Source organism: Leptodactylus fuscus, chromosome 4, assembly GCF_031893055.1.
Source record: "Leptodactylus fuscus isolate aLepFus1 chromosome 4, aLepFus1.hap2, whole genome shotgun sequence".
In the NCBI taxonomy this organism is placed as follows: Eukaryota; Metazoa; Chordata; class Amphibia; order Anura; family Leptodactylidae; genus Leptodactylus; species Leptodactylus fuscus.
Window position 1 is genome coordinate 3,253,050 of NC_134268.1, and position 26,709 is coordinate 3,279,758.

A 26,709-nucleotide genomic window follows, 5' to 3' on the forward strand; every position below is an offset into this window, starting at 1 on the left:
AGTTTTGGGTTTCCTGCGATAATTGATCAGGATTGGTCTATTTCGTTATTGATTGGGATATTGGTTTCCTGCGTTATTGATTGGGATCGGTCCATTGTGTAATTGATCAGAATTATTGGTCTCTTGTGTTATAGTTCTGGATTAGTTTTAGGTTTCCTGCGTTATTGATCGGGATTATTGGTCTCTTTGGTTATTGATCGGATTAGTTTTGGGGCTCCGTTGATATTGATCAGGATTATTGGTCTCTTGTGTTTATAGCTCTGGATTAGTTTTGGGTTTCCTGATCAGGATTGGTCTCCTTCGTTATTGATTGGGATATTGGTTTCCTGCGTTATTGATCTGGATTATTGGTCTCTTTGGTTATTGATCGGGATTATTGGTCTCTTTGGTTATTGATCGGGATTATTGGTCTCTTTGGTTATTGATCGGATTAGTTTTGGGGCTCCGTTGATATTGATCGGATTGCTCTCTTATGTTATTGATCGGGATTATTGTTCTCTTGTGTTATAGTTCTGGATTAGTTCTTGGTCTCCTTTGTTATTGATTGGGATTATTGGTCTCTTTGGTTATTGATCGGATTAGTTTTGGGGCTCCGTTGATATTGATCGGGATTATTGGTCTCCGTTGATATTGATCGGGATTGCTCTCTTATGTTATTGATCAGTATTAGTCTCGGGCCTTGGCTTTGGTTCGCCGTGTTGGCCGCACACTTGTCACCCCTCTCTCGGTGCAGGATGAGGTATTGTTTGGCCTCTGCTCGCGCCCCTGGATATAATGTGATGTAATGGCGACCTGCGCTGCGCGGTAGATAAGACTCATTTGTGCCGCCGCTCACATCAGATTCTGCTATTAATTTTAATGTTGTGTCTGAGGCGGCGGCTGAACCTGCTGGATACGGGGATTTGGCGAGCTGCGTAAATGTGTATGGATGTCTTGTGTTGTCGGGGTTAGGGAAGATGCTCGCCTCCCTCGCCGCCTCCACCTCTCGCGCTGCTGTTACAACAGCTTTTCCTCTTGAGGAACTTCTCGCGATTCAGCATTTTTCTCCCTAATAAAAATAAGCAAAACAGAGAAGTCTGCGGTGAGCAATTTGGAAAGGCTCGTCGACTTTCGGGTTCATTAGCCGGCCGCCTGCACAGCCTATGTACTCTCCCAGCGCTCTAATGTGTGACATAACTCATTGCAATCTCCCTCTTCCCATGTAATTGGTAGGTATATCTCATACGCCATATGTTAGCCGCTGATTTATTCGCCGCCACTGAGGCCTTTTGGACTCCACATGTTCGTTGGCGGCCGCTCGCTTATCAGCGCTCCTGCCAGCAGCCATTTGTAATGCCTGACGCTTTGCAAACACAAATATACGTATATCTCTATAGATACATATACCTGTATACAGAGACCTCTATAGATACATATACCTGTATACAGAGGTCTCTATAGATACATATACCTGTATACAGAGACCTCTATAGATACATATACCTGTATACAGAGGTCTCTATAGATACATATACCTATATACATAGACCTCTATAGATACATATACCTATATACAGAGACCTCTATAGATACATATACCTGTATACAGAGGTCTCTATAGATACATATACCTATATACAGAGGTCTCTATATATACATATACCTGTATACAGAGGTCTCTATAGATACATATACCTGTATACAGAGACCTCTATAGATACATATACCTGTATACAGAGGTCTCTATAGATACATATACCTGTATACAGAGACCTCTATAGATACATATACCTGTATACAGAGGTCTCTATAGATACATATACCTATATACATAGACCTCTATAGATACATATACCTATATACAGAGACCTCTATAGATACATATACCTGTATACAGAGGTCTCTATAGATACATATACCTATATACAGAGGTCTCTATATATACATATACCTGTATACAGAGGTCTCTATAGATACATATACCTGTATACAGAGACCTCTATAGATACATATACCTATATACAGAGGTCTCTATAGATACATATACCTGTATACAGAGGTCTCTATAGATACATATACCTGTATACAGAGGTCTCTATAGATACATATACCTATATACAGAGGTCTCTATAGATACATATACCTGTATACAGAGGTCTCTATAGATACATATACCTGTATACATAGACCTCTATAGATACATATACCTGTATACAGAGACCTCTATAGATACATATACCTGTATACAGAGGTCTCTATAGATACATATACGTATATACATAGACCTCTATAGATACATATACCTGTATACAGAGACCTCTATAGATACATATACCTATATACAGAGACCTCTATAGATACATATACCTGTATACAGAGACCTCTATAGATACATATACCTATATACAGAGGTCTCTATAGATACATATACCTGTATACAGAGGTCTCTATAGATACATATACCTATATACAGAGACCTCTATAGATACATATACCTGTATACAGAGGTCTCTATAGATACATATACCTGTATACAGAGGTCTCTATAGATACATATACCTATATACAGAGACCTCTATAGATACATATACCTGTATACAGAGACCTCTATAGATACATATACCTGTATACAGAGGTCTCTATAGATACATATACCTGTATACAGAGGTCTCTATAGATACATATACCTGTATACAGAGGTCTCTATAGATACATATACCTGTATGCAGAGACCTCTATAGATACATATACCTGTATATAGAGGTCTCTATAGATACATATACCTTTATACAGAGGTCTCTATAGATACATATACCTATATACAGAGGTCTCTATAGATACATATACCTGTATACAGAGGTCTCTATAGATACATATACCTGTATGCAGAGACCTCTATAGATACATATACCTGTATACAGAGGTCTCTATAGATACATATACCTATATACAGAGGTCTCTATAGATACATATACCTATATACAGAGGTCTCTATAGATACATATACCTGTATACAGAGGTCTCTATAGATACATATACCTGTATACAGAGGTCTCTATAGATACATATACCTGTATACAGAGACCTCTATAGATACATATACCTGTATGCAGAGACCTCTATAGATACATATACCTGTATACAGAGGTCTCTATAGATACATATACCTGTATACAGAGACCTCTATAGATACATATACCTATATACAGAGGTCTCTATAGATACATATACCTATATACAGAGGTCTCTATAGATACATATACCTGTATACAGAGACCTCTATAGATACATATACCTGTATACAGAGACCTCTATAGATACATATACCTGTATACAGAGACCTCTATAGATACATATACCTGTATACAGAGGTCTCTATAGATACATATACCTGTATACAGAGGTCTCTATAGATACATATACCTGTATACAGAGGTCTCTATAGATACATATACCTGTATACAGAGGTCTCTATAGATACATATACCTGTATACAGAGGTCTCTATAGATACATATACCTATATACATAGACCTCTATAGATACATATACCTATATACAGAGGTCTCTATAGATACATATACCTGTATACAGAGACCTCTATAGATACATATACCTGTATACATAGACCTCTATAGATACATATACCTGTATACAGAGACCTCTATAGATACATATACCTGTATACAGAGACCTCTATAGATACATATACCTGTATACAGAGGTCTCTATAGATACATATACCTGTATACAGAGACCTCTATAGATACATATACCTGTATACAGAGACCTCTATAGATACATATACCTGTATACAGAGGTCTCTATAGATACATATACCTGTATACAGAGACCTCTATAGATACATATACCTGTATACAGAGGTCTCTATAGATACATATACCTGTATACAGAGACCTCTATAGATACATATACCTGTATACATAGACCTCTATAGATACATATACCTGTATACAGAGGTCTCTATAGATACATATACCTGTATACAGAGGTCTCTATAGATACATATACCTGTATACAGAGACCTCTATAGATACATATACCTATATACAGAGGTCTCTATAGATACATATACCTATATACATAGACCTCTATAGATACATATACCTGTATACAGAGGTCTCTATAGATACATATACCTGTATACAGAGACCTCTATAGATACATATACCTGTATACATAGACCTCTATAGATACATATACCTGTATACAGAGGTCTCTATAGATACATATACCTGTATACAGAGACCTCTATAGATACATATACCTGTATACAGAGGTCTCTATAGATACATATACCTATATACAGAGGTCTCTATAGATACATATACCTGTATACAGAGGTCTCTATAGATACATATACCTATATACAGAGGTCTCTATAGATACATATACCTGTATACAGAGGTCTCTATAGATACATATACCTATATACAGAGACCTCTATAGATGCATATACCTATATACAGAGGTCTCTATAGATACATATACCTGTATACAGAGGTCTCTATAGATACATATACCTATATACAGAGGTCTCTATAGATACATATACCTGTATACATAGACCTCTATAGATACATATACCTGTATACAGAGGTCTCTATAGATACATATACCTGTATACAGAGACCTCTATAGATACATATACCTGTATACAGAGACCTCTATAGATACATATACCTGTATACAGAGGTCTCTATAGATACATATACGTATATACAGAGACCTCTATAGATACATATACCTGTATACAGAGACCTCTATAGATACATATACCTGTATACAGAGACCTCTATAGATACATATACCTATATACAGAGGTCTCTATAGATACATATACCTGTATGCAGAGGTCTCTATAGATACATATACCTGTATACAGAGGTCTCTATAGATACATATACCTGTATACAGAGGTCTCTATAGATACATATACCTATATACAGAGGTCTCTATAGATACATATACCTGTATGCAGAGGTCTCTATAGATACATATACCTGTATGCAGAGACCTCTATAGATACATATACCTATATACAGAGGTCTCTATAGATACATATACCTATATACAGAGGTCTCTATAGATACATATACCTGTATGCAGAGACCTCTATAGATACATATACCTGTATACAGAGACCTCTATAGATACATATACCTGTATACAGAGGTCTCTATAGATACATATACCTGTATACAGAGACCTCTATAGATACATATACCTGTATACAGAGGTCTCTATAGATACATATACCTGTATACAGAGACCTCTATAGATACATATACCTGTATACAGAGACCTCTATAGATACATATACCTGTATACAGAGGTCTCTATAGATACATATACCTGTATACAGAGACCTCTATAGATACATATACCTATATACAGAGGTCTCTATAGATACATATACCTATATACATAGACCTCTATAGATACATATACCTGTATACAGAGGTCTCTATAGATACATATACCTGTATACAGAGGTCTCTATAGATACATATACCTGTATACAGAGACCTCTATAGATACATATACCTGTATACATAGACCTCTATAGATACATATACCTAGTATACAGAGGTCTCTATAGATACATATACCTGTATACAGAGACCTCTATAGATACATATACCTGTATACATAGACCTCTATAGATACATATACCTGTATACAGAGGTCTCTATAGATACATATACCTGTATACAGAGGTCTCTATAGATACATATACCTGTATACAGAGGTCTCTATAGATACATATACCTGTATACAGAGACCTCTATAGATACATATACCTGTATACAGAGACCTCTATAGATACATATACCTGTATACAGAGGTCTCTATAGATACATATACCTATATACAGAGACCTCTATAGATACATATACCTGTATACAGAGGTCTCTATAGATACATATACCTGTATACAGAGGTCTCTATAGATACATATACCTATATACAGAGGTCTCTATAGATACATATACCTATATACAGAGGTCTCTATAGATACATATACCTGTATACAGAGGTCTCTATAGATACATATACCTATATACAGAGACCTCTATAGATACATATACCTGTATACAGAGGTCTCTATAGATACATATACCTGTATACAGAGGTCTCTATAGATACATATACCTGTATACAGAGGTCTCTATAGATACATATACCTGTATACAGAGACCTCTATAGATACATATACCTATATACATAGACCTCTATAGATACATATACCTGTATACAGAGGTCTCTATAGATACATATACCTGTATACAGAGGTCTCTATAGATACATATACCTGTATACAGAGACCTCTATAGATACATATACCTGTATACAGAGACCTCTATAGATACATATACCTATATACATAGACCTCTATAGATACATATACCTGTATACAGAGACCTCTATAGATACATATACCTGTATACAGAGGTCTCTATAGATACATATACGTATATACATAGACCTCTATAGATACATATACCTGTATACAGAGACCTCTATAGATACATATACCTGTATACAGAGGTCTCTATAGATACATATACCTGTATACAGAGACCTCTATAGATACATATACCTATATACAGAGGTCTCTATAGATACATATACCTATATACATAGACCTCTATAGATACATATACCTGTATACAGAGGTCTCTATAGATACATATACCTGTATACAGAGACCTCTATAGATACATATACCTGTATACAGAGACCTCTATAGATACATATACCTGTATACAGAGGTCTCTATAGATACATATACCTATATACATAGACCTCTATAGATACATATACCTGTATACAGAGACCTCTATAGATACATATACCTGTATACAGAGACCTCTATAGATACATATACCTGTATACAGAGGTCTCTATAGATATATACCTGTATACAGAGACCTCTATAGATACATATACCTATATACATAGACCTCTATAGATACATATACCTGTATACAGAGGTCTCTATAGATACATATACCTGTATACAGAGGTCTCTATAGATACATATACCTGTATACAGAGGTCTCTATAGATACATATACCTGTATACAGAGACCTCTATAGATACATATACCTGTATACAGAGGTCTCTATAGATACATATACCTGTATACAGAGACCTCTATAGATACATATACCTGTATACAGAGACCTCTATAGATACATATACCTGTATACAGAGACCTCTATAGATACATATACCTATATACAGAGGTCTCTATAGATACATATACCTGTATGCAGAGGTCTCTATAGATACATATACCTGTATGCAGAGACCTCTATAGATACATATACCTGTATACAGAGGTCTCTATAGATACATATACCTATATACAGAGGTCTCTATAGATACATATACCTATATACAGAGGTCTCTATAGATACATATACCTGTATACAGAGGTCTCTATAGATACATATACCTGTATGCAGAGACCTCTATAGATACATATACCTATATACAGAGGTCTCTATAGATACATATACCTATATACAGAGGTCTCTATAGATACATATACCTGTATGCAGAGACCTCTATAGATACATATACCTGTATACAGAGACCTCTATAGATACATATACCTGTATACAGAGGTCTCTATAGATACATATACCTGTATACAGAGACCTCTATAGATACATATACCTGTATACAGAGGTCTCTATAGATACATATACCTATATACATAGACCTCTATAGATACATATACCTGTATACAGAGGTCTCTATAGATACATATACCTGTATACAGAGGTCTCTATAGATACATATACCTGTATACAGAGACCTCTATAGATACATATACCTGTATACAGAGGTCTCTATAGATACATATACCTGTATACAGAGACCTCTATAGATACATATACCTGTATACAGAGGTCTCTATAGATACATATACCTGTATACAGAGGTCTCTATAGATACATATACCTGTATACAGAGACCTCTATAGATACATATACCTATATACATAGACCTCTATAGATACATATACCTGTATACAGAGACCTCTATAGATACATATACCTATATACAGAGGTCTCTATAGATACATATACCTGTATACAGAGACCTCTATAGATACATATACCTGTATACAGAGACCTCTATAGATACATATACCTGTATACAGAGGTCTCTATAGATACATATACCTGTATACAGAGGTCTCTATAGACACATAGACCTATATACACATCTCTATAGATACATATACCTGTATACAGAGGTCTCTATAGATACATATACCTGTATACACATATCTCTATAGACCTATATACAGAGATCTCCAGAACCTTGCTATAGGATCTCCTCGTCTTCTTTGTGGACCAATTCCTTTATTCCGGTTATCCAGAAAGTCTGAGAATTGGGCAAAGAAATGCAGAATAAGCGAGAGGAGAGGAGACTGCAGAGACTGCCGGGTGCACAGTGATGGGGGTCTCGGGGTATTTGGGGGTCTCGGGATATTTGGGGGTCTCGGGGTATTTGGGGGTCTCGGGGTATTTGGGGGTCTCGGGGTATTTGGGGGTCTCGGGGTATTTGGGGGTCTCGGGGTATTTGGGGGTCTCGGGGTATTTGGGGGTCTCGGGGTATTTGGGGGTCTTGGGGTATTTGGGGGTCTCGGGGTATTTGGGGGTCTCGGGGTATTTGGGGGTCTCGGGGTATTTGGGGGTCTCGGGGTATTTGGGGGTCCTGCTTATTACTTGTTTTCAGGTCTACGTGTCTGTCACATTGTTATTCTTCTCTATTCAGTAATAATAGTTGCTAACAGATCTGAGTCAGTAACATAGTTGTCCTGCTCCTAGGAAAGCTGGGTGCCGACCAACTTGGCTTTCCATTAGACTCCCCACAATCCACCCCATGTGTGCAGTAATACTAGTTACTAACTGTCCTTTACATCTATTATGTAGTTATTCTGCTCCTGGGAAAGCTGGGTGATATACAAAACTCACCCAGCAACAACTGGATTCCCCCCCCACACGGGTACATGAGGCGCGAGGTACCGACCACCTCACCCATCCCCCGCACTGTATAGGATTCCTCTATAACCTGGAGGTTGTGCGCGGTCCCTGTCCGCGATGTCCTGCCCAAGGTCACGGCGCTGTCAGCTTTACTGCCCTGCAGAGTGATGTCTCCTTGCTAAGCCCATCACCCGGCTTTATGGGAGCATTACCTGGTGCCTGATGGCGCCGTCACCCCCGGAGAGGCTCGGCCAGGGCTCCTATTATCTCTGCAATATTCAGGAGACGCCTTTACAGCCCTCATTTCTGCAGGGTCTGAATATTGCATAAGACCTGAGGAGCGGCGGGCAGAGGCGACCTCATGAATCCTGGATAGTACAGGTGGGGGCACTGCAAGCCCACCTACCCTTACTAGACCCCGGCCCAGACTGTGCCCTCTGCTGGGCAGTGGTTTAGCATTTATACCGTTTATCGTATCTTCATAAGGGCTCGTTCACACTGAGTTTTTTGGCAGCGGATTTTGACCCGGAAGCCGCTCGCTTCTTTCCACTTGCCAGTAGCGAAAAAAAGGAAGCGACGTGACCTTCTTCCCACGGCATGAGGCTCCCTCCCGAATAGGCCCATCCATACTGGTCTAATCCGGAGTGGAATATTCACACGCAGAAGGCAAATTCCACCATGTGAACATACCTTAAAGGTCATAGATCCATTTTACTGATACAATTCTCACTGCAGCCACAACTAGGGGGAGCTCAAGAGCTGACTGCATACAGACATAGTATGTAGCACTGAGCTCCCCTAGTGGTGACTGTATATAATCAGTCTGCGGTCGGCTCCTGAGCTCCCCTAGTGGTGACTGTATATAATCAGTCTGTGGTCAGCTCCTGAGCTCCCTCTAGTGGTGACTGTATATAATCAGTCTATGGTCAGCTCCTGAGCTCCCTTTAGTGGTGACTGTATATAATCAGTCTGTGGTCAGCTCCTGAGCTCCTCTAGTGGTGACTGTATATAATCAGTCTGTGGTCAGCTCCTGAGCTCCTCTAGTGGTGACTGTATATAATCAGTCTGTAGTCAGCTCCTGAGCTCCCTCTAGTGGTGACTGTATATAATCAGTCTATGGTCAGCTCCTGAGCTCCCTCTAGTGGTGACTGTATATAATCAGTCTGCAGTCAGTTCCTGAGCTCCCTCTAGTGGTGACTGTATATAATCAGTCTGTGGTCAGCTCCTGAGCTCCCTCTAGTGGTGACTGTATATAATCAGTCTGTGGTCAGCTCCTGAGCTTCTCTAGTGGTGACTGTATATAATCAGTCTATGGTCAGCTCCTGAGCTCCCTCTAGTGGTGACTGTATATATTCAGTCTACGGTCAGCTCCTGAGCTCCCCTAGTGGTGACTGTATATAATCAGTCTGTGGTCAGCTCCTGAGCTCCCTCTAGTGGTGACTGTATATAATCAGTCTACGGTCAGCTCCTGAGCTCCTCTAGTGGTGACTGTATATAATCAGTCTACGGTCAGCTCCTGAGCTCCTCTAGTGGTGACTGTATATAATCAGTCTATGGTCAGCTCCTGAGCTCCCTCTAGTGGTGACTGTATATAATCAGTCTGCAGTCAGCTCCTGAGCTCCCTCTAGTGGTGGTGTATATAATCAGTTTGTGGTCAGCTCCTGAGCTCCCTCTAGTGGTGACTGTATATATTCAGTCTATGGTCAGCTCCTGAGCTCTTTCTCTGCTTCTTCTTCTCCTTCCTCTTTTCCTCCTCCTTCCTCTTCTCCTTCCTCTTTCTCCTTCCTCCCCTCCTTCCTCTCCTCCTTCCTCTCCTCCTTCCTCCTCCTCCTTCCTCTTCTCCCTCCTCCTTCTCCTTCCTCTTCTCCTTCCTTCTTCTCCTTCCTCCTTCTCCTTCCTCTCCTCCTTCCTCTCCTCCTTCCTCTCCTCCTTCCTCTTCTCCTTCCTCTTCTCCTTCCTCTTCTCCTTCCTCTTCTCCTTCCTCTTCTCCTTCCTCTCCTCCTTCCTCTCCTCCTTCCTCTCCTCCTTCCTCTCCTCCTTCCTCTCCTCCTTCCTCTCCTCCTTCCTCTCCTCCTTCCTCTCCTCCTTCCTCTCCTCCTTCCTCTCCTCCTTCCTCTCCTCCTTCCTCTCCTCCTTCCTCTCCTCCTTCCTCTCCTCCTTCCTCTCCTCCTTCCTCTCCTCCTTCCTCTTCTCCTTCCTCTTCTCCTCCCTCGTCCTTCCTCTTTTCCCTTCCTCTTCTCCCTTCCTCTTCTCCCTTCCTCTTCTCCCTTCCTCTTCTCCCTTCCTCTTCTCCCTTCCTCTTCTCCCTTCCTCTTCTCCTTTCCTCTTCTCCCTCCTCCTCCTTCCTCTTCCTCACGTCTTCTCTTCTCTCCGCAGATGCCGGTGTGCTCGTACTTCCTGAAGGGAATCTGCCACAACAATGATTGCCCGTACAGCCACGTCTACGTCTCCAGGAAAGCTGAGATCTGCCCGGAGTTCCTGAAAGGCTACTGCCCCATGGGAGCCAAGGTGAGGCAGCGGAGTAGGGCTGTGTTCACACATTGCTCTCAGTCAGGATACATCTGTGCACTGATGATACCTGTGAGATCAGGACAGGCTGAGTGTGAACAGGGCCCGAGCTCACCTATTATCAGTGGTAGAGTCACGGGGGGCTGCGGGCAGGTCTGGTGTGAATAACGTCCTGACACTTTCTGCTGGACCTGGCGCTGCAGATTGTTAGGCTGTCCCTGTACATGAGGCTGACCTAACACTCGTCACAGCTGAGGGTTTGTTCCAGTTGCCCGGACTCGCCGTGTCCTCGCACAGAGGAGCAGACCCTCAGCTGTGAGAAGTATTCGGTCACTAGATCTGCATTACACATGGAGACCCTGGAATCTTCAGACCAGCTGTTAGACTTTCCATCTGTTTCTGGGAAAGTTGGGTGTCAGCCAGTATGGCCTCCGTCTCTGCTCCCATGGGCCGTATTACCTGGGGCAGAGTTATGGTTCTATGTAAGTAAATGTACCTATCTGGACTCTAGGAAAGCCTGGTGGCAGCTATCGGATCATTCCCACCCAGCTTTCCCAGCCGCAGATGAATGGATTCCGTAGCTCAGCCCAATGTTGGGCCCTGGCGGTGGCACCTCCTGAACTCTCTGCTCGCCCACATTGAGTAATCTCTGTTTTATGTGCTGGCAGTCGCCCGCGTTGCGTCCAGGCCTCTCTGCGAGATTATTGGGGCCGGAGCAATCCATCAGGAGCTGTCAGCCGCGCGCCTGCGAGCGAGGATTAAGAGACGGAGATCGTAAAAATCAAAGCCGGGGATTATGCGCGCTCGCCGTGTCCGGAAATGCTTTAGTGGCAAATTGTAAATTTATATAAGCGGTCTCTGCGGACGCCGCCGTCCTGCGCAGCGTCTACGTTATTGCTTTGCTGCACTGTGGAGTCACGCTGCAGCTCATTGCACCTTCTATCCCCCCGATCTACATCATATAGTCACCCCCAATCTGTAGATTCCCCCCCCTCCTCCAATCTGCAGCGCCTTTCCCCCTTGGATCTGCACCTTCTCTCCACCTGCTGTAGTTTGCACTGCCCCCCCCCCCCCCAATCTGTGTCTCCCACCCCAACCCCATCAGTGATATTATTGTATGTGTTTTTCATGAATAGAATGCCAGTAATGCAGTGACAACTGACACTGTGACACTTACATAGGTGCAATACCAAAAGAACGGAGGAGCGGGATGGGCTGCTTGAGGACGTCTCCCGGGGGTGGGGCAGTGAGCCCGTCTATTTGACCCCACGTCTTGCCAGTAGGAGGCGCTGTCGAGCTGCGCTCTGTGTGACAGCCAATGATCAGAGAAGTGAAGTGCACAATGTGAACAGGGCGTAATGTAAGGAGATGGAGGAGCGGAAATTCACTGCCATGTTACAAGGCGCCAACAATCCAGGAAAGCTGGGTGGTGTATTAGGGCGGCCATATTGGTTGTCACCCAGCTTTCCCAGACATATGACTAGTAACACCTGGATGATATGGGTGGGGCTATGCTCCGCTGGGGGTTGTAGTCCTCAGGTACGTGTGTGAGCCGGGGTCACTTCTAGTCTACGGTCAGGGGGGAGGGGGTGACACAATGGCGGTCTGACCCCTCCCCCCTCGCCGCGGTGTCGGACGCTCTCAGCACACGCAATTACTTCTAAAATATTCCAATTTAAATGAAAATATAAAAGCGATATTTAGAATATTTCTGCTATTAGCGAAACTGCTTAGCGCGTCTCTTTTCGGAGTGTCAGAAAAGCATTGCGGTCAGGATGATGGATAGAGCGCCGTAATTGTGTGCGATGAGACTGCTGACTAGGACGGATGCCACCGCCGCTACCCAAGGCCGGCCCGCCCGCAAGGGGTTAACCTCCTCTCCCAAATAATAGAGGAAAGTGCTGAGTGCGGCGCTCCGCCACGCTTGTTTGTTTGTTGCGTTTTTTTTTTCTCGTAGGCTGTAGATCTTCGCGTCGCTCCTGAAATGGACCCCGGAGACGGCGATATCCGCGAGAATCCGGGGAAAATGTTAACCTGGCTTGTTAGAGATGTGCGCCCCCCGGGGGTGTGAATAATTTATCAAGGCTTTACCCCCCGGGCACCGCGCTGGGTAATGTTCATTAGGGGCGGGGGGCGATCCGTGTGAGATCGGGGAGGGGGTCGCGACATCGGTTGTAGGGCGCCGTGCCCCGATCCCCAGGACAATCACCCCAATCATTGTCAATACAGAGCTGACCCTTTAATGACCCAGAATAGGTTCAGGTGACCCCAAAAATGCAGTTGTCGCCCCCTCCCCTGGCCCCGGGGCAGTCACCGGATCCCCCCAGGACATTGTTAGGATTTGTAGGGATAAATCATTTGTGTAGCGAAGGATTGTGAGCTAAGTGACAAATGTCAGAGCGAGCGCCGACTAATAGAGAGCGAAACCCAATCCGCCCTGGTTACCAGTCAGTAATGAATGATGGGCGAGCGTCCTGCGGCTGCTGCTCAGCTGCTCCCCGCTGCGGGGGGGATGGGGGGGGTCCGGCCACCATCAGCGGGGTCAGCCCACAGCTTACGTCATGGGAAAGGTCTGGGCAGGAGAGGGTTAATGGCGTCCCCGCATCAGGGTTAATGTTCTCTCTTTGTTCAGCAGTGAGAGGGTTAATGTTGCTGCTGTTGCTCTCTGGTGTCAGGCGCTCAGCAGGTGAGGGGTTAATGGCGGGGCCCGGGGCCTGCTCTGTTTTTACAGCCCAACCTGGCGATTGGCGGGCGTCCCGCAGTGTGTATAATTAGTTGCCCCCGACAGGTGGGAGGCATCGGGTGACCCTGAGGAATGAGGCCCCGACAAGTGAGTGCGCCCCGCCCGCCTTCACCTTATGTGACATGTCCCTGGCAGCAGGGGGCAGGATACTACCCCAAACCCCACAGCCCTGTAGGTGCCAGCTGTGCCACACACCGCCCCTCCCCCCACAGGGTAGCGAGCATTAACCCCTTCCCTGCCCAGAACCTCTTTGGCAGGAAATAAGCAGCAACCGTACCCAAGGGGCCAGCTGTCCGGGGCACCCTGCACTCAGCTGCTGCATCAACCCCTCACTGCCTGGGGGCGCTGCCAGCTACACCCCTGTCACTGACCAGCACAGTAATGTATGTACACAGTGACTACCAGCAGAATAGTGAGCGCAGCTCTGGAGTATAATACAGGATAAGTAATGTAATGTATGTACATAGTGACTGTACCAGCAGAATAGTGAGCGCAGCTCTGGAGTATAATACAGGATAAGTAATGTAATGTATGTACACAGTGACTGTACCAGCAGAATAGTGAGCGCAGCTCTGGAGTATAATACAGGATAAGTAATGTAATGTATGTACACAGTGACTGTACCAGCAGAATAGTGAGCGCAGCTCTGGAGTATAATACAGGATAAGTAATGTAATGTATGTACACAGTGACTGCACCAGCAGAATAGTGAGCGCAGCTCTGGAGTATAATACAGGATAAGTAATGTAATGTATGTACACAGTGACTGTACCAGCAGAATAGTGAGCGCAGCTCTGGAGTATAATACAGGATAAGTAATGTAATGTATGTACACAGTGACTGCACCAGCAGAATAGTGAGCGCAGCTCTGGAGTATAATACAGGATAAGTAATGTAATGTATGTACACAGTGACTGCACCAGCAGAATAGTGAGCGCAGCTCTGGAGTATAATACAGGATAAGTAATGTAATGTATGTACACAGTGACCGTACCAGCAGAATAGTGAGCGCAGATCTGGAGTATAATACAGGATAAGTAATGTAATGTATGTACACAGTGACTGTACCAGCAGAATAGTGAGCGCAGCTCAGGAGTATAATACAGGATAAGTAATGTAATGTATGTACACATTGACTGCACCAGCAGAATAGTGAGCGCAGCTCTGGAGTATAATACAGGATAAGTAATGTAATGTATGTACACAGTGACTGTACCAGCAGAATAGTGAGTGCAGCTCTGGAGTATAATACAGGATAAGTAATGTAATGTATGTACACAGTGACTGTACCAGCAGAATAGTGAGCGCAGCTCTGGAGTATAATACAGGATAAGTAATGTAATGTATGTACACAGTGACTGCACCAGCAGAATAGTGAGCGCAGCTCTGGAGTATAATACAGGATAAGTAATGTAATGTATGTACACAGTGACTGTACCAGCAGAATAGTGAGCGCAGCTCTGGAGTATAATACAGGATAAGTAATGTAATGTATGTACACAGTGACTGTACCAGCAGTATAGTGTGCGCAGCTCTGGAGTATAATACAGGATAAGTAATGTAATGTATGTACACAGTGACTGCACCAGCAGAACAGTGAGCGCAGCTCTGGAGTATAATACAGGATAAGTAATGTAATGTATGTACACAGTGACTGCACCAGCAGAACAGTGAGCGCAGCTCTGGAGTATAATACAGGATAAGTAATGTAATGTATGTACACAGTGACTGCACCAGCAGAATAGTGAGCGCAGCTCTGGAGTATAATACAGGATAAGTAATGTAATGTATGTACACAGTGACTGCACCAGCAGAATAGTGAGCGCAGCTCTGGAGTATAATACAGGATAAGTAATGTAATGTATGTACACAGTGACTGTACCAGCAGAATAGTGAGCGCAGCTCTGGAGTATAATACAGGATAAGTAATGTAATGTATGTACACAGTGACTGTACCAGCAGAATAGAGAGCGCAGCTCTGGAGTATAATACAGGATAAGTAATGTAATGTATGTACACAGTGACTGCACCAGCAGAATAGTGAGCGCAGCTCTGGAGTATAATACAGGATAAGTAATGTAATGTATGTACACAGTGACTGTACCAGCAGAATAGAGAGCGCAGCTCTGGAGTATAATACAGGATAAGTAATGTAATGTATGTACACAGTGACTGCACCAGCAGAATAGTGAGCGCAGCTCTGGAGTATAATACAGGATAAGTAATGTAATGTATGTACACAGTGACTGCACCAGCAGAATAGTGAGCGCAGCTCTGGAGTATAATACAGGATAAGTAATGTAATGTATGTACACAGTGACTGTACCAGCAGAATAGTGAGCGCAGCTCTGGAGTATAATACAGGATAAGTAATGTAATGTATGTACACAGTGACTGCACCAGCACAATAGTGAGCGCAGCTCTGGAGTATAATACAGGATAAGTAATGTATGTACACAGTGACTGTACCAGCAGAATAGTGAGCGCAGCTCTGGAGTATAATACAGGATAAGTAATGTAATGTATGTACACAGTGACTGTACCAGCAGAATAGTGAGCGCAGCTCTGGGGTATAATACAGGATAAGTAATGTAATGTATGTACACAGTGACTGCACCAGCAGAATAGTGAGCGCAGCTCTGGAGTATAATACAGGATAAGTAATGTAATGTATGTACACAGTGACTGCACCAGCAGAATAGTGAGCGCAGCTCTGGAGTATAATACAGGATAAGTAATGTAATGTATGTACACAGTGACTGTACCAGCAGAATAGTGAGCGCAGCTCTGGGGTATAATACAGGATAAGTAATGTAATGTATGTACACAGTGACTGCACCAGCAGAATAGTGAGCGCAGCTCTGGAGTATAATACAGGATAAGTAATGTAATGTATGTACGCAGTGACTGTACCAGCAGAATAGTGAGCGCAGCTCTAGAGTATAATACAGGATAAGTAATGTAATGTATGTACACAGTGACTGCACCAGCAGAATAGTGAGCGCAGCTCTGGAGTATAATACAGGATAAGTAATGTAATGTATGTACACAGTGACTGTACCAGCAGAATAGTGAGCGCAGCTCTGGGGTATAATACAGGATAAGTAATGTAATGTATGTACACAGTGACTGCACCAGCAGAATAGTGAGCGCAGCTCTGGAGTATAATACAGGATAAGTAATGTAATGTATGTACACAGAGACTGTACCAGCAGAATAGTGAGCGCAGCTCTGGAGTATAATACAGGATAAGTAATGTAATGTATGTACGCAGTGACTGTACCAGCAGAATAGTGAGCGCAGCTCTGGGGTATAATACAGGATAAGTAATGTAATGTATGTACACAGTGACTGTACCAGCAGAATAGTGAGCGCAGCTCTGGGGTATAATACAGGATAAGTAATGTAATGTATGTACACAGTGACTGTACCAGCAGAATAGTGAGCGCAGCTGTGGGGTATAATACAGGATAAGTAATGTAATGTATGTACACAGTGACTGCACCAGCAGAATAGTGAGCGCAGCTCTGGAGTATAATACAGGATAAGTAATGTAATGTATGTACACAGTGACTGTACCAGCAGAATAGTGAGCGCAGCTCTGGAGTATAATACAGGATAAGTAATGTAATGTATGTACACAGTGACTGCACCAGCAGAATAGTGAGCGCAGCTCTGGAGTATAATACAGGATAAGTAATGTAATGTATGTACACAGTGACTACACCAGCAGAATAGTGAGCGCAGCTCTGGAGTATAATACAGGATAAGTAATGTAATGTATGTACACAGTGACCGTACCAGCAGAATAGTGAGCGCAGATCTGGAGTATAATACAGGATAAGTAATGTAATGTATGTACACAGTGACTGTACCAGCAGAATAGTGAGCGCAGCTCTGGAGTATAATACAGGATAAGTAATGTAATGTATGTACACAGTGACTGCACCAGCAGAATAGTGAGCGCAGCTCTGGAGTATAATACAGGATAAGTAATGTAATGTATGTACACAGTGACTGCACCAGCAGAATAGTGAGCGCAGCTCTGGAGTATAATACAGGATAAGTAATGTAATGTATGTACACAGTGACTGTACCAGCAGAATAGTGAGCGCAGCTCTGGAGTATAATACAGGATAAGTAATGTAATGTATGTACACAGTGACTGTACCAGCAGTATAGTGTGCGCAGCTCTGGAGTATAATACAGGATAAGTAATGTAATGTATGTACACAGTGACTGCACCAGCAGAACAGTGAGCGCAGCTCTGGAGTATAATACAGGATAAGTAATGTAATGTATGTACACAGTGACTGCACCAGCAGAACAGTGAGCGCAGCTCTGGAGTATAATACAGGATAAGTAATGTAATGTATGTACACAGTGACTGCACCAGCAGAATAGTGAGCGCAGCTCTGGAGTATAATACAGGATAAGTAATGTAATGTATGTACACAGTGACTGCACCAGCAGAATAGTGAGCGCAGCTCTGGAGTATAATACAGGATAAGTAATGTAATGTATGTACACAGTGACTGTACCAGCAGAATAGTGAGCGCAGCTCTGGAGTATAATACAGGATAAGTAATGTAATGTATGTACACAGTGACTGTACCAGCAGAATAGAGAGCGCAGCTCTGGAGTATAATACAGGATAAGTAATGTAATGTATGTACTCAGGGACTGCACCAGCAGAATAGTGAGCGCAGCTCTGGGGTATAATACAGGATAAGTAATGTAATGTATGTACACAGTGACTGCACCAGCAGAATAGAGAGCGCAGCTCTGGAGTATAATACAGGATAAGTAATGTAATGTATGTACACAGTGACTGCACCAGCAGAATAGTGAGCGCAGCTCTGGAGTATAATACAGGATAAGTAATGTAATGTATGTACACAGTGACTGCACCAGCAGAATAGTGAGCGCAGCTCTGGAGTATAATACAGGATAAGTAATGTAATGTATGTACACAGTGACTGTACCAGCAGAATAGAGAGCGCAGCTCTGGAGTATAATACAGGATAAGTAATGTAATGTATGTACACAGTGACTGCACCAGCAGAATAGTGAGCGCAGCTCTGGAGTATAATACAGGATAAGTAATGTAATGTATGTACACAGTGACTGCACCAGCAGAATAGTGAGCGCAGCTCTGGAGTATAATACAGGATAAGTAATGTAATGTATGTACACAGTGACTGTACCAGCAGAATAGAGAGCGCAGCTCTGGAGTATAATACAGGATAAGTAATGTAATGTATGTACACAGTGACTGCACCAGCAGAATAGTGAGCGCAGCTCTGGAGTATAATACAGGATAAGTAATGTAATGTATGTACACAGTGACTGCACCAGCAGAATAGTGAGCGCAGCTCTGGAGTATAATACAGGATAAGTAATGTAATGTATGTACACAGTGACTGTACCAGCAGAATAGTGAGCGCAGCTCTGGAGTATAATACAGGATAAGTAATGTAATGTATGTACACAGTGACTGCACCAGCACAATAGTGAGCGCAGCTCTGGAGTATAATACAGGATAAGTAATGTATGTACACAGTGACTGTACCAGCAGAATAGTGAGCGCAGCTCTGGAGTATAATACAGGATAAGTAATGTAATGTATGTACACAGTGACTGTACCAGCAGAATAGTGAGCGCAGCTCTGGGGTATAATACAGGATAAGTAATGTAATGTATGTACACAGTGACTGCACCAGCAGAATAGTGAGCGCAGCTCTGGAGTATAATACAGGATAAGTAATGTAATGTATGTACACAGTGACTGCACCAGCAGAATAGTGAGCGCAGCTCTGGAGTATAATACAGGATAAGTAATGTAATGTATGTACACAGTGACTGTACCAGCAGAATAGTGAGCGCAGCTCTGGGGTATAATACAGGATAAGTAATGTAATGTATGTACACAGTGACTGCACCAGCAGAATAGTGAGCGCAGCTCTGGAGTATAATACAGGATAAGTAATGTAATGTATGTACGCAGTGACTGTACCAGCAGAATAGTGAGCGCAGCTCTAGAGTATAATACAGGATAAGTAATGTAATGTATGTACACAGTGACTGCACCAGCAGAATAGTGAGCGCAGCTCTGGAGTATAATACAGGATAAGTAATGTAATGTATGTACACAGTGACTGTACCAGCAGAATAGTGAGCGCAGCTCTGGGGTATAATACATGATAAGTAATGTAATGTATGTACACAGTGACTGCACCAGCAGAATAGTGAGCGCAGCTCTGGAGTATAATACAGGATAAGTAATGTAATGTATGTACACAGTGACTGCACCAGCAGAATAGTGAGCGCAGCTCTGGAGTATAATACAGGATAAGTAATGTAATGTATGTACACAGTGACTGTACCAGCAGAATAGTGAGCGCAGCTCTGGGGTATAATACAGGATAAGTAATGTAATGTATGTACACAGTGACTGCACCAGCAGAATAGTGAGCGCAGCTCTGGAGTATAATACAGGATAAGTAATGTAATGTATGTACACAGAGACTGTACCAGCAGAATAGTGAGCGCAGCTCTGGAGTATAATACAGGATAAGTAATGTAATGTATGTACGCAGTGACTGTACCAGCAGAATAGTGAGCGCAGCTCTGGGGTATAATACAGGATAAGTAATGTAATGTATGTACACAGTGACTGTACCAGCAGAATAGTGAGCGCAGCTCTGGGGTATAATACAGGATAAGTAATGTAATGTATGTACACAGTGACTGTACCAGCAGAATAGTGAGCGCAGCTGTGGGGTATAATACAGGATAAGTAATGTAATGTATGTACACAGTGACTGCACCAGCAGAATAGTGAGCGCAGCTCTGGAGTATAATACAGGATAAGTAATGTAATGTATGTACACAGTGACTGTACCAGCAGAATAGTGAGCGCAGCTCTGGAGTATAATACAGGATAAGTAATGTAATGTATGTACACAGTGACTGCACCAGTAGAATAGTGAGCGCAGCTCTGGGGTGTAATACAGGATAAGTAATGTAATGTATGTACGCAGTGACTGTACCAGCAGAATAGTGAGCGCAGCTCTGGGGTGTAATGCAGGATGTCAGTACGTGTCTCGTCTTCTCGGGTCAATCAGAGGTTTTGGGGAGAGAGCTGAGACGTCACAGCTGGTGAGAAATTCAACAGCAATAAGACAGCGGAGCCTCCGGACCGCCCTGGAGGACATTGGGGTCAGGGGAGTGTGGGGCTTTTATCTTTCCTTAGCCTGGACAACGTCTTTAAGGAATCCGTTCACAAGGTTTAGAAGTTTCCAATGCTGACTCTTATTGCTGCCATCTTGTCCCCCTCCATGTCCTGTCTGCCTGTAGGGGGCGCTGCCGCACAGATTGTCTCTGTTCCATGCCTGGGTTTGCACTCTATTGTCCCCCTGCCAGGCCGTGCCCGGGGATTATTTGTACACATGAGAGTATTTGGCGAGCGCGCTGTGCCCCGTACACAAGGATATCTGCCAGTGCCGCGTCCCCTGTGCTTGGCCTGCGCTGCCCTGACTGAGACCAGACACCTCCTCATTAAAAAGTTATCAATCTGATGTGATTCGGCTTCAACACCCAACACCCCCGGGCCCGCACCCATCAGAGTGATACAACTACTACCCCCAGCAGGTCTGCACAGTCTGACAACCCCTATTGTGCCCCCTTGTGGTGGCTCCTGTTACCTGTTTTGTGATGTCTCTTCATGTTTCCTTGTTCTCCTCCCTCCAGTGTAAGAAGAAGCACACCCTGCTGTGTCCGGACTTCACCCGGGACGGCAAATGCCCCAAAGGTACAAAATGCAAGCTGCAGCACCGCCAGCGAAAGAGACGGCTCGAGGGGGCGGCACAGCCGGAGCGGACTCCAACCGGCACCAAGCAGAGACGGATCACAGCGGCCCGGACAGAGTAAGAGATCAATGCAGTGTGTGCGGCTGCTCCCCATTATATGTAATGACTCCTGACCCCCTATGTATATCGCAGGACATCACCAGCGCCCCCCAGTGACGAGGACGAGCTCCCGGGCAGCAGCCGGCTCCAGTCCTGCCCCTCTTATATCTCTCTGAACTGCTCCTCTGCCAGTGAGGGGACCCCCGTGTCTGAGAGGGTCAAGTCGTCTGACAGCTCAGGTAACCTGTGTACTACGCTATAGACAATGGCAGCGCTATATACTATCCGATAACACCCCCGCCCTGCTCCTGACATCTGGCTTCAGGATTGAGGCGCTCTATGACAGAAGGGGGGTATGACTGTGAGATCTGCCATGGAGACGCATAGGTCCTGATGGAGAATTATTGTAAAGTTGGCTGATTTTTGCTTGTATTTCGCCTCTATCCTCCCCCCTATGTACAGAACTCCCTGCAATTACTTTGCTCAGTATTTCGGGGGGGTCTTGCATGTTCCTGCTGTCGTCCCACTGACACCGCTGCATGGCTCGCCACCGTGGACATCTTGAATTACGTCTTGATTTGGCTTTATTTTCTGCACCGGCCCTTTAAGCAGCGCATGTTGTCCTGTACCCACAGACCTTGTCCTTCGCTCCATGCAGGTGACCAAGGCGCCCCCTCCCCACATACATGGTGGCCTCATAAATAAGATATAAGACCAGAGTTTGAGATTTCTGTGGAGTTCACCTCTAAGTTTGACTTCTCTCCTCACTTTACCTCTGGAGATCGCAGCGCGGCCCAGACCCGACTCTGCTCGATGTTCGCCATATGTCTGCCTTATAAATAATTGAGCTGGAAGACGGGGCAAGAGCATCAACGCCGCTCCGTGTATTCCCAGAATCAGAGGCGGGGACCCCCAGACCGGGAGAAAGGTCGGCGCTCCCCCCCCGCTCCACTTATCCACCTGGCAGAGCGCCTTGTGCTGGGACTCCTAAATCCTGGGCAGGAAGAAGCGGGATCTCTCCGAGGGAACCTGCCGGTGAAGAGACAGCTGTGACCAATCCTGCAGCTGCACGTGCGGCCAGGTGCGTCTCCAGGGCCGCGCCGGGCTCTACAACTACTGTCACGACAAGTAAAACTTCTAAACCCCAAAGCTCCGGCCTCAATGACCCGGGCGAGCGCTCAGGTATGAGGCTGACAGGATCAGTCTGGACACGTCGTCTCCAAAAGCTTCACATTCATTTAGGAACAGAACTATGTACTGCAGAGCTGCGCTCACACAAACCTACAAGCTTCAGAGCGGAAATCTCCCAGCATTCCCTGCTTGTTCAGTCTCTGCACAGAGATTGATGTCGTGCACACTGACTGCCCTGCCTGGCTATCACTGGGGTGTCCATCCTCAGACATGCTGACTGTTTCCCATAATAACACACAGATCCGGGGATGTGAGTATATTATTAGGTGTTGGGGTAGAGGGGGCTTCAGTGTAACATTAGTGAGCTGCACCCCTAAGCCCGCACCCGTTGGCAATCCTGCCCAGACAAAGCAAGTCAGCCTAGGGGCAAGGCGTGTCCTCCTACACTGGCCATAGGAGCTGACAGTCTAATCTCCCTAAGTACCACTCCCATCATCCCTGACCCCAGGAACTGACAATCTAATCTCTATATCACACACAATGTATCACTCCCATCATCCCTGACCCCAGGAGCTGATAATCTAATCTCTATATCACACAATGTATCACTCCCATCATCCCTGACCCCAGGAGCTGACAATCTAATCTCTATATCACACACAATGTATCACTCCCATCATCCCTGACCCCAGGAACTGACAATCTAATCTCTATATCACACACAATGTATCACTCCCATCATCCCTGACCCCAGGAGCTGACACTCTAATCTCTATATCACACACAGTGTATCACTCCCATCATCACTGACCCCAGGAGCTGACAATCTAATCTCTATATCACACACAATGTATCACTCCCATCATCCCTGACCCCAGGAACTGACAATCTAATCTCTATATCACACACAATGTATCACTCCCATCATCCCTGACCCCAGGAGCTGACAATCTAATCTCTATATCACACACAATGTATCACTCCATCATCCCTGACCCCAGGAGCTGACAATCTAATCTCTATATCACATACAATGTATCACTCCCATCATCCCTGACCCCAGGAGCTGACAATCTAATCTCTATATCACACAATGTATCACTCCCATCATCCCTGACCCCAGGAGCTGACAATCTAATCTCTATATCACATACAATGTATCACTCCCATCATCCCTGAGCCCAGGAGCTGACAATCTAATCTCTATATCACACACAATGTATCACTCCCATCATCCCTGACCCCAGGAGCTGACAATCTAATCTCTATATCACACACAATGTATCACTCCCATCATCCCTGACCCCAGGAGCTGACAATCTAATCTCTATATCACACACAATGTATCACTCCCATCATCCCTGACCCCAGGAGCTGACAATCTAATCTCTATATCACACACAATGTATCACTCCCATCATCCCTGACCCCAGGAGCTGACAATCTAATCTCTATATCACACACAATGTATCACCCCCATCATCCCTGACCCCAGGAGCTGACAATCTAATCTCTATATCACACACAATGTATCACTCCCATCATCCCTGACCCCAGGAGCTGACACTCTAATCTCTATATCACACACAATGTATCACTCCCATCATCCCTGACCCCAGGAGCTGACAATCTAATCTCTATATCACACACAATGTATCACTCCCATCATCCCTGACCCCAGGAGCTGACACTCTAATCTCTATATCACACACAATGTATCACTCCCATCATCCCTGACCCCAGGAGCTGACAATCTAATCTCTATATCACACACACACAATGTATCACCCCCATCATCCCTGACCCCAGGAGCTGACAATCTAATCTCTATACCACACACAATGTATCACTCCCATCATCCCTGACCCAGGAGCTGACAATCTAATCTCTATATCACACACAATGTATCACCCCCATCATCCCTGACCCCAGGAGCTGACAATCTAATCTCTATATCACACACAATGTATCACTCCCATCATCCCTGACCCCAGGAGCTGACAATCTAATCATGGGTATATCCTGACCATAGTGTTAACTAGAGATGAGCGAGTACTGTAGGGATCAGCCGATCCGAACAGCACGCCCGCATAGAAATGAATGGACGTAGCCGACACGTGGGGGGTTAAGCGCGCCGGCTACGTCCATTCATTTCTATGCGAGCGTGCTGTTCGGATCGGCTGATCGCTCATCTCTAGTGTTAACCCTTTAGTTGCTGGCACATTAGGCGGAGCCTTGCCCCCTCTGTGGTCCTCGTGCGCCCGTCCTCTCTGCTGCCCGCACCACTGCAGACCATTTCATTTGCCTGCTAATTTAATTAGGAATCGCCCATTTCAGTTAATTTGCTCCTGACGATGGCGGCAGACTCCGGCGCCAGCAGCTGTTCCCGTCTCCCCCGACGAGCGTTCAGGGCCCCGCAAATGGCTCCGCTCAGCCTTGTTTGGGAGAAAGAAGAGGATTTTATGGCCTCCAACGATCGTCTCAGTAAACACTTTACAGCTCTGCACGCGCCGGAGCGAGGATTAAACCCTCAGCAACGCGGCGGGCCGCAAATCTGCCGCCATACGGACGTCATTTCATCGCCATATTTCACAGTCGTAACGTTAATGGAACACGCGTCTTTAACGGCTCCACTGAGCACGCTCATCCCGCGCCTGCGGTGGGCCAGCAAATCTAGACCTTAACCCTTTGCGTGGCGGCCACGGGTGGGAGCTTTGTTGCGTTGCGTTGTTGCGACCTCACGGGCTGGATTAGGGGCAGCCATTACAGCGCAGTTTTGTTGGCGCCAGTTACAGCCACGTCTAATGTGGCCCTATGGGGTTGATAAGGAGTGGGTGTGGTTAATCTGGCGAGGAGACGTTTTTACGTGCGGTTTTCTCGTGTTGGGATCGCACCAAACCTGCAAAACTCGATGACACACTTCTAGAACTTTTGATATATTTTGCTGAATTCTGCGAATATTGATACATTGTTTTTCTCCCTTCGGCGGCCATCTTACCGCAGCCTGGTATACGCACGGCGAGGGTCACGCCCATCAGGTTATACTCCTGGAGAGTGAGGTGCCGCTGCTGAGACAGCGCCTGGGAACAGGGTGAGATGTTGTGAAACGTCTGTGAAAAGTCAGAGGGTCGTCTGACAGGGTGCAAACAGGGAGCGAGAGGTGAGCAGCGTGGGGGCGAGAAGCAGCTGCGCACAACTAGGTCACCACCAATCCCACCGTGTCAGCTCTGCTCATCCATGATCTAGGCGTGGAACGGTGTGCAGTGACCAGGCGCAGCCGCAACTAGTCATGTGACATTTACGTCCTCACAATACAGAATGAATTCATGGCTGGAGGATTTTGACACGTGGTTTCCCGATTTGCCATGGGATAAGTATTAACCCCTCGTCGTTTTATAGATCTGCCTCA

The 26,709-nt window shown here is 44.6% G+C and overlaps 1 protein-coding gene across 1 annotated transcript in view; it reads left to right on the top strand.

The window, feature by feature from the left end:
- The window catches only part of ZC3H3 (zinc finger CCCH-type containing 3), a 167,689-nt gene that overhangs the window by 124,301 nt on the left and 16,679 nt on the right, over nt 1-26,709 (top strand). Inside the window, exons 9-11 of the mRNA XM_075270005.1 lie at nt 11,385-11,516; nt 22,012-22,187; nt 22,263-22,408. Of these exons, the coding sequence (XP_075126106.1) occupies nt 11,385-11,516; nt 22,012-22,187; nt 22,263-22,408 (454 nt within the window). The remainder of the gene's footprint in view (nt 1-11,384; nt 11,517-22,011; nt 22,188-22,262; nt 22,409-26,709) is intronic.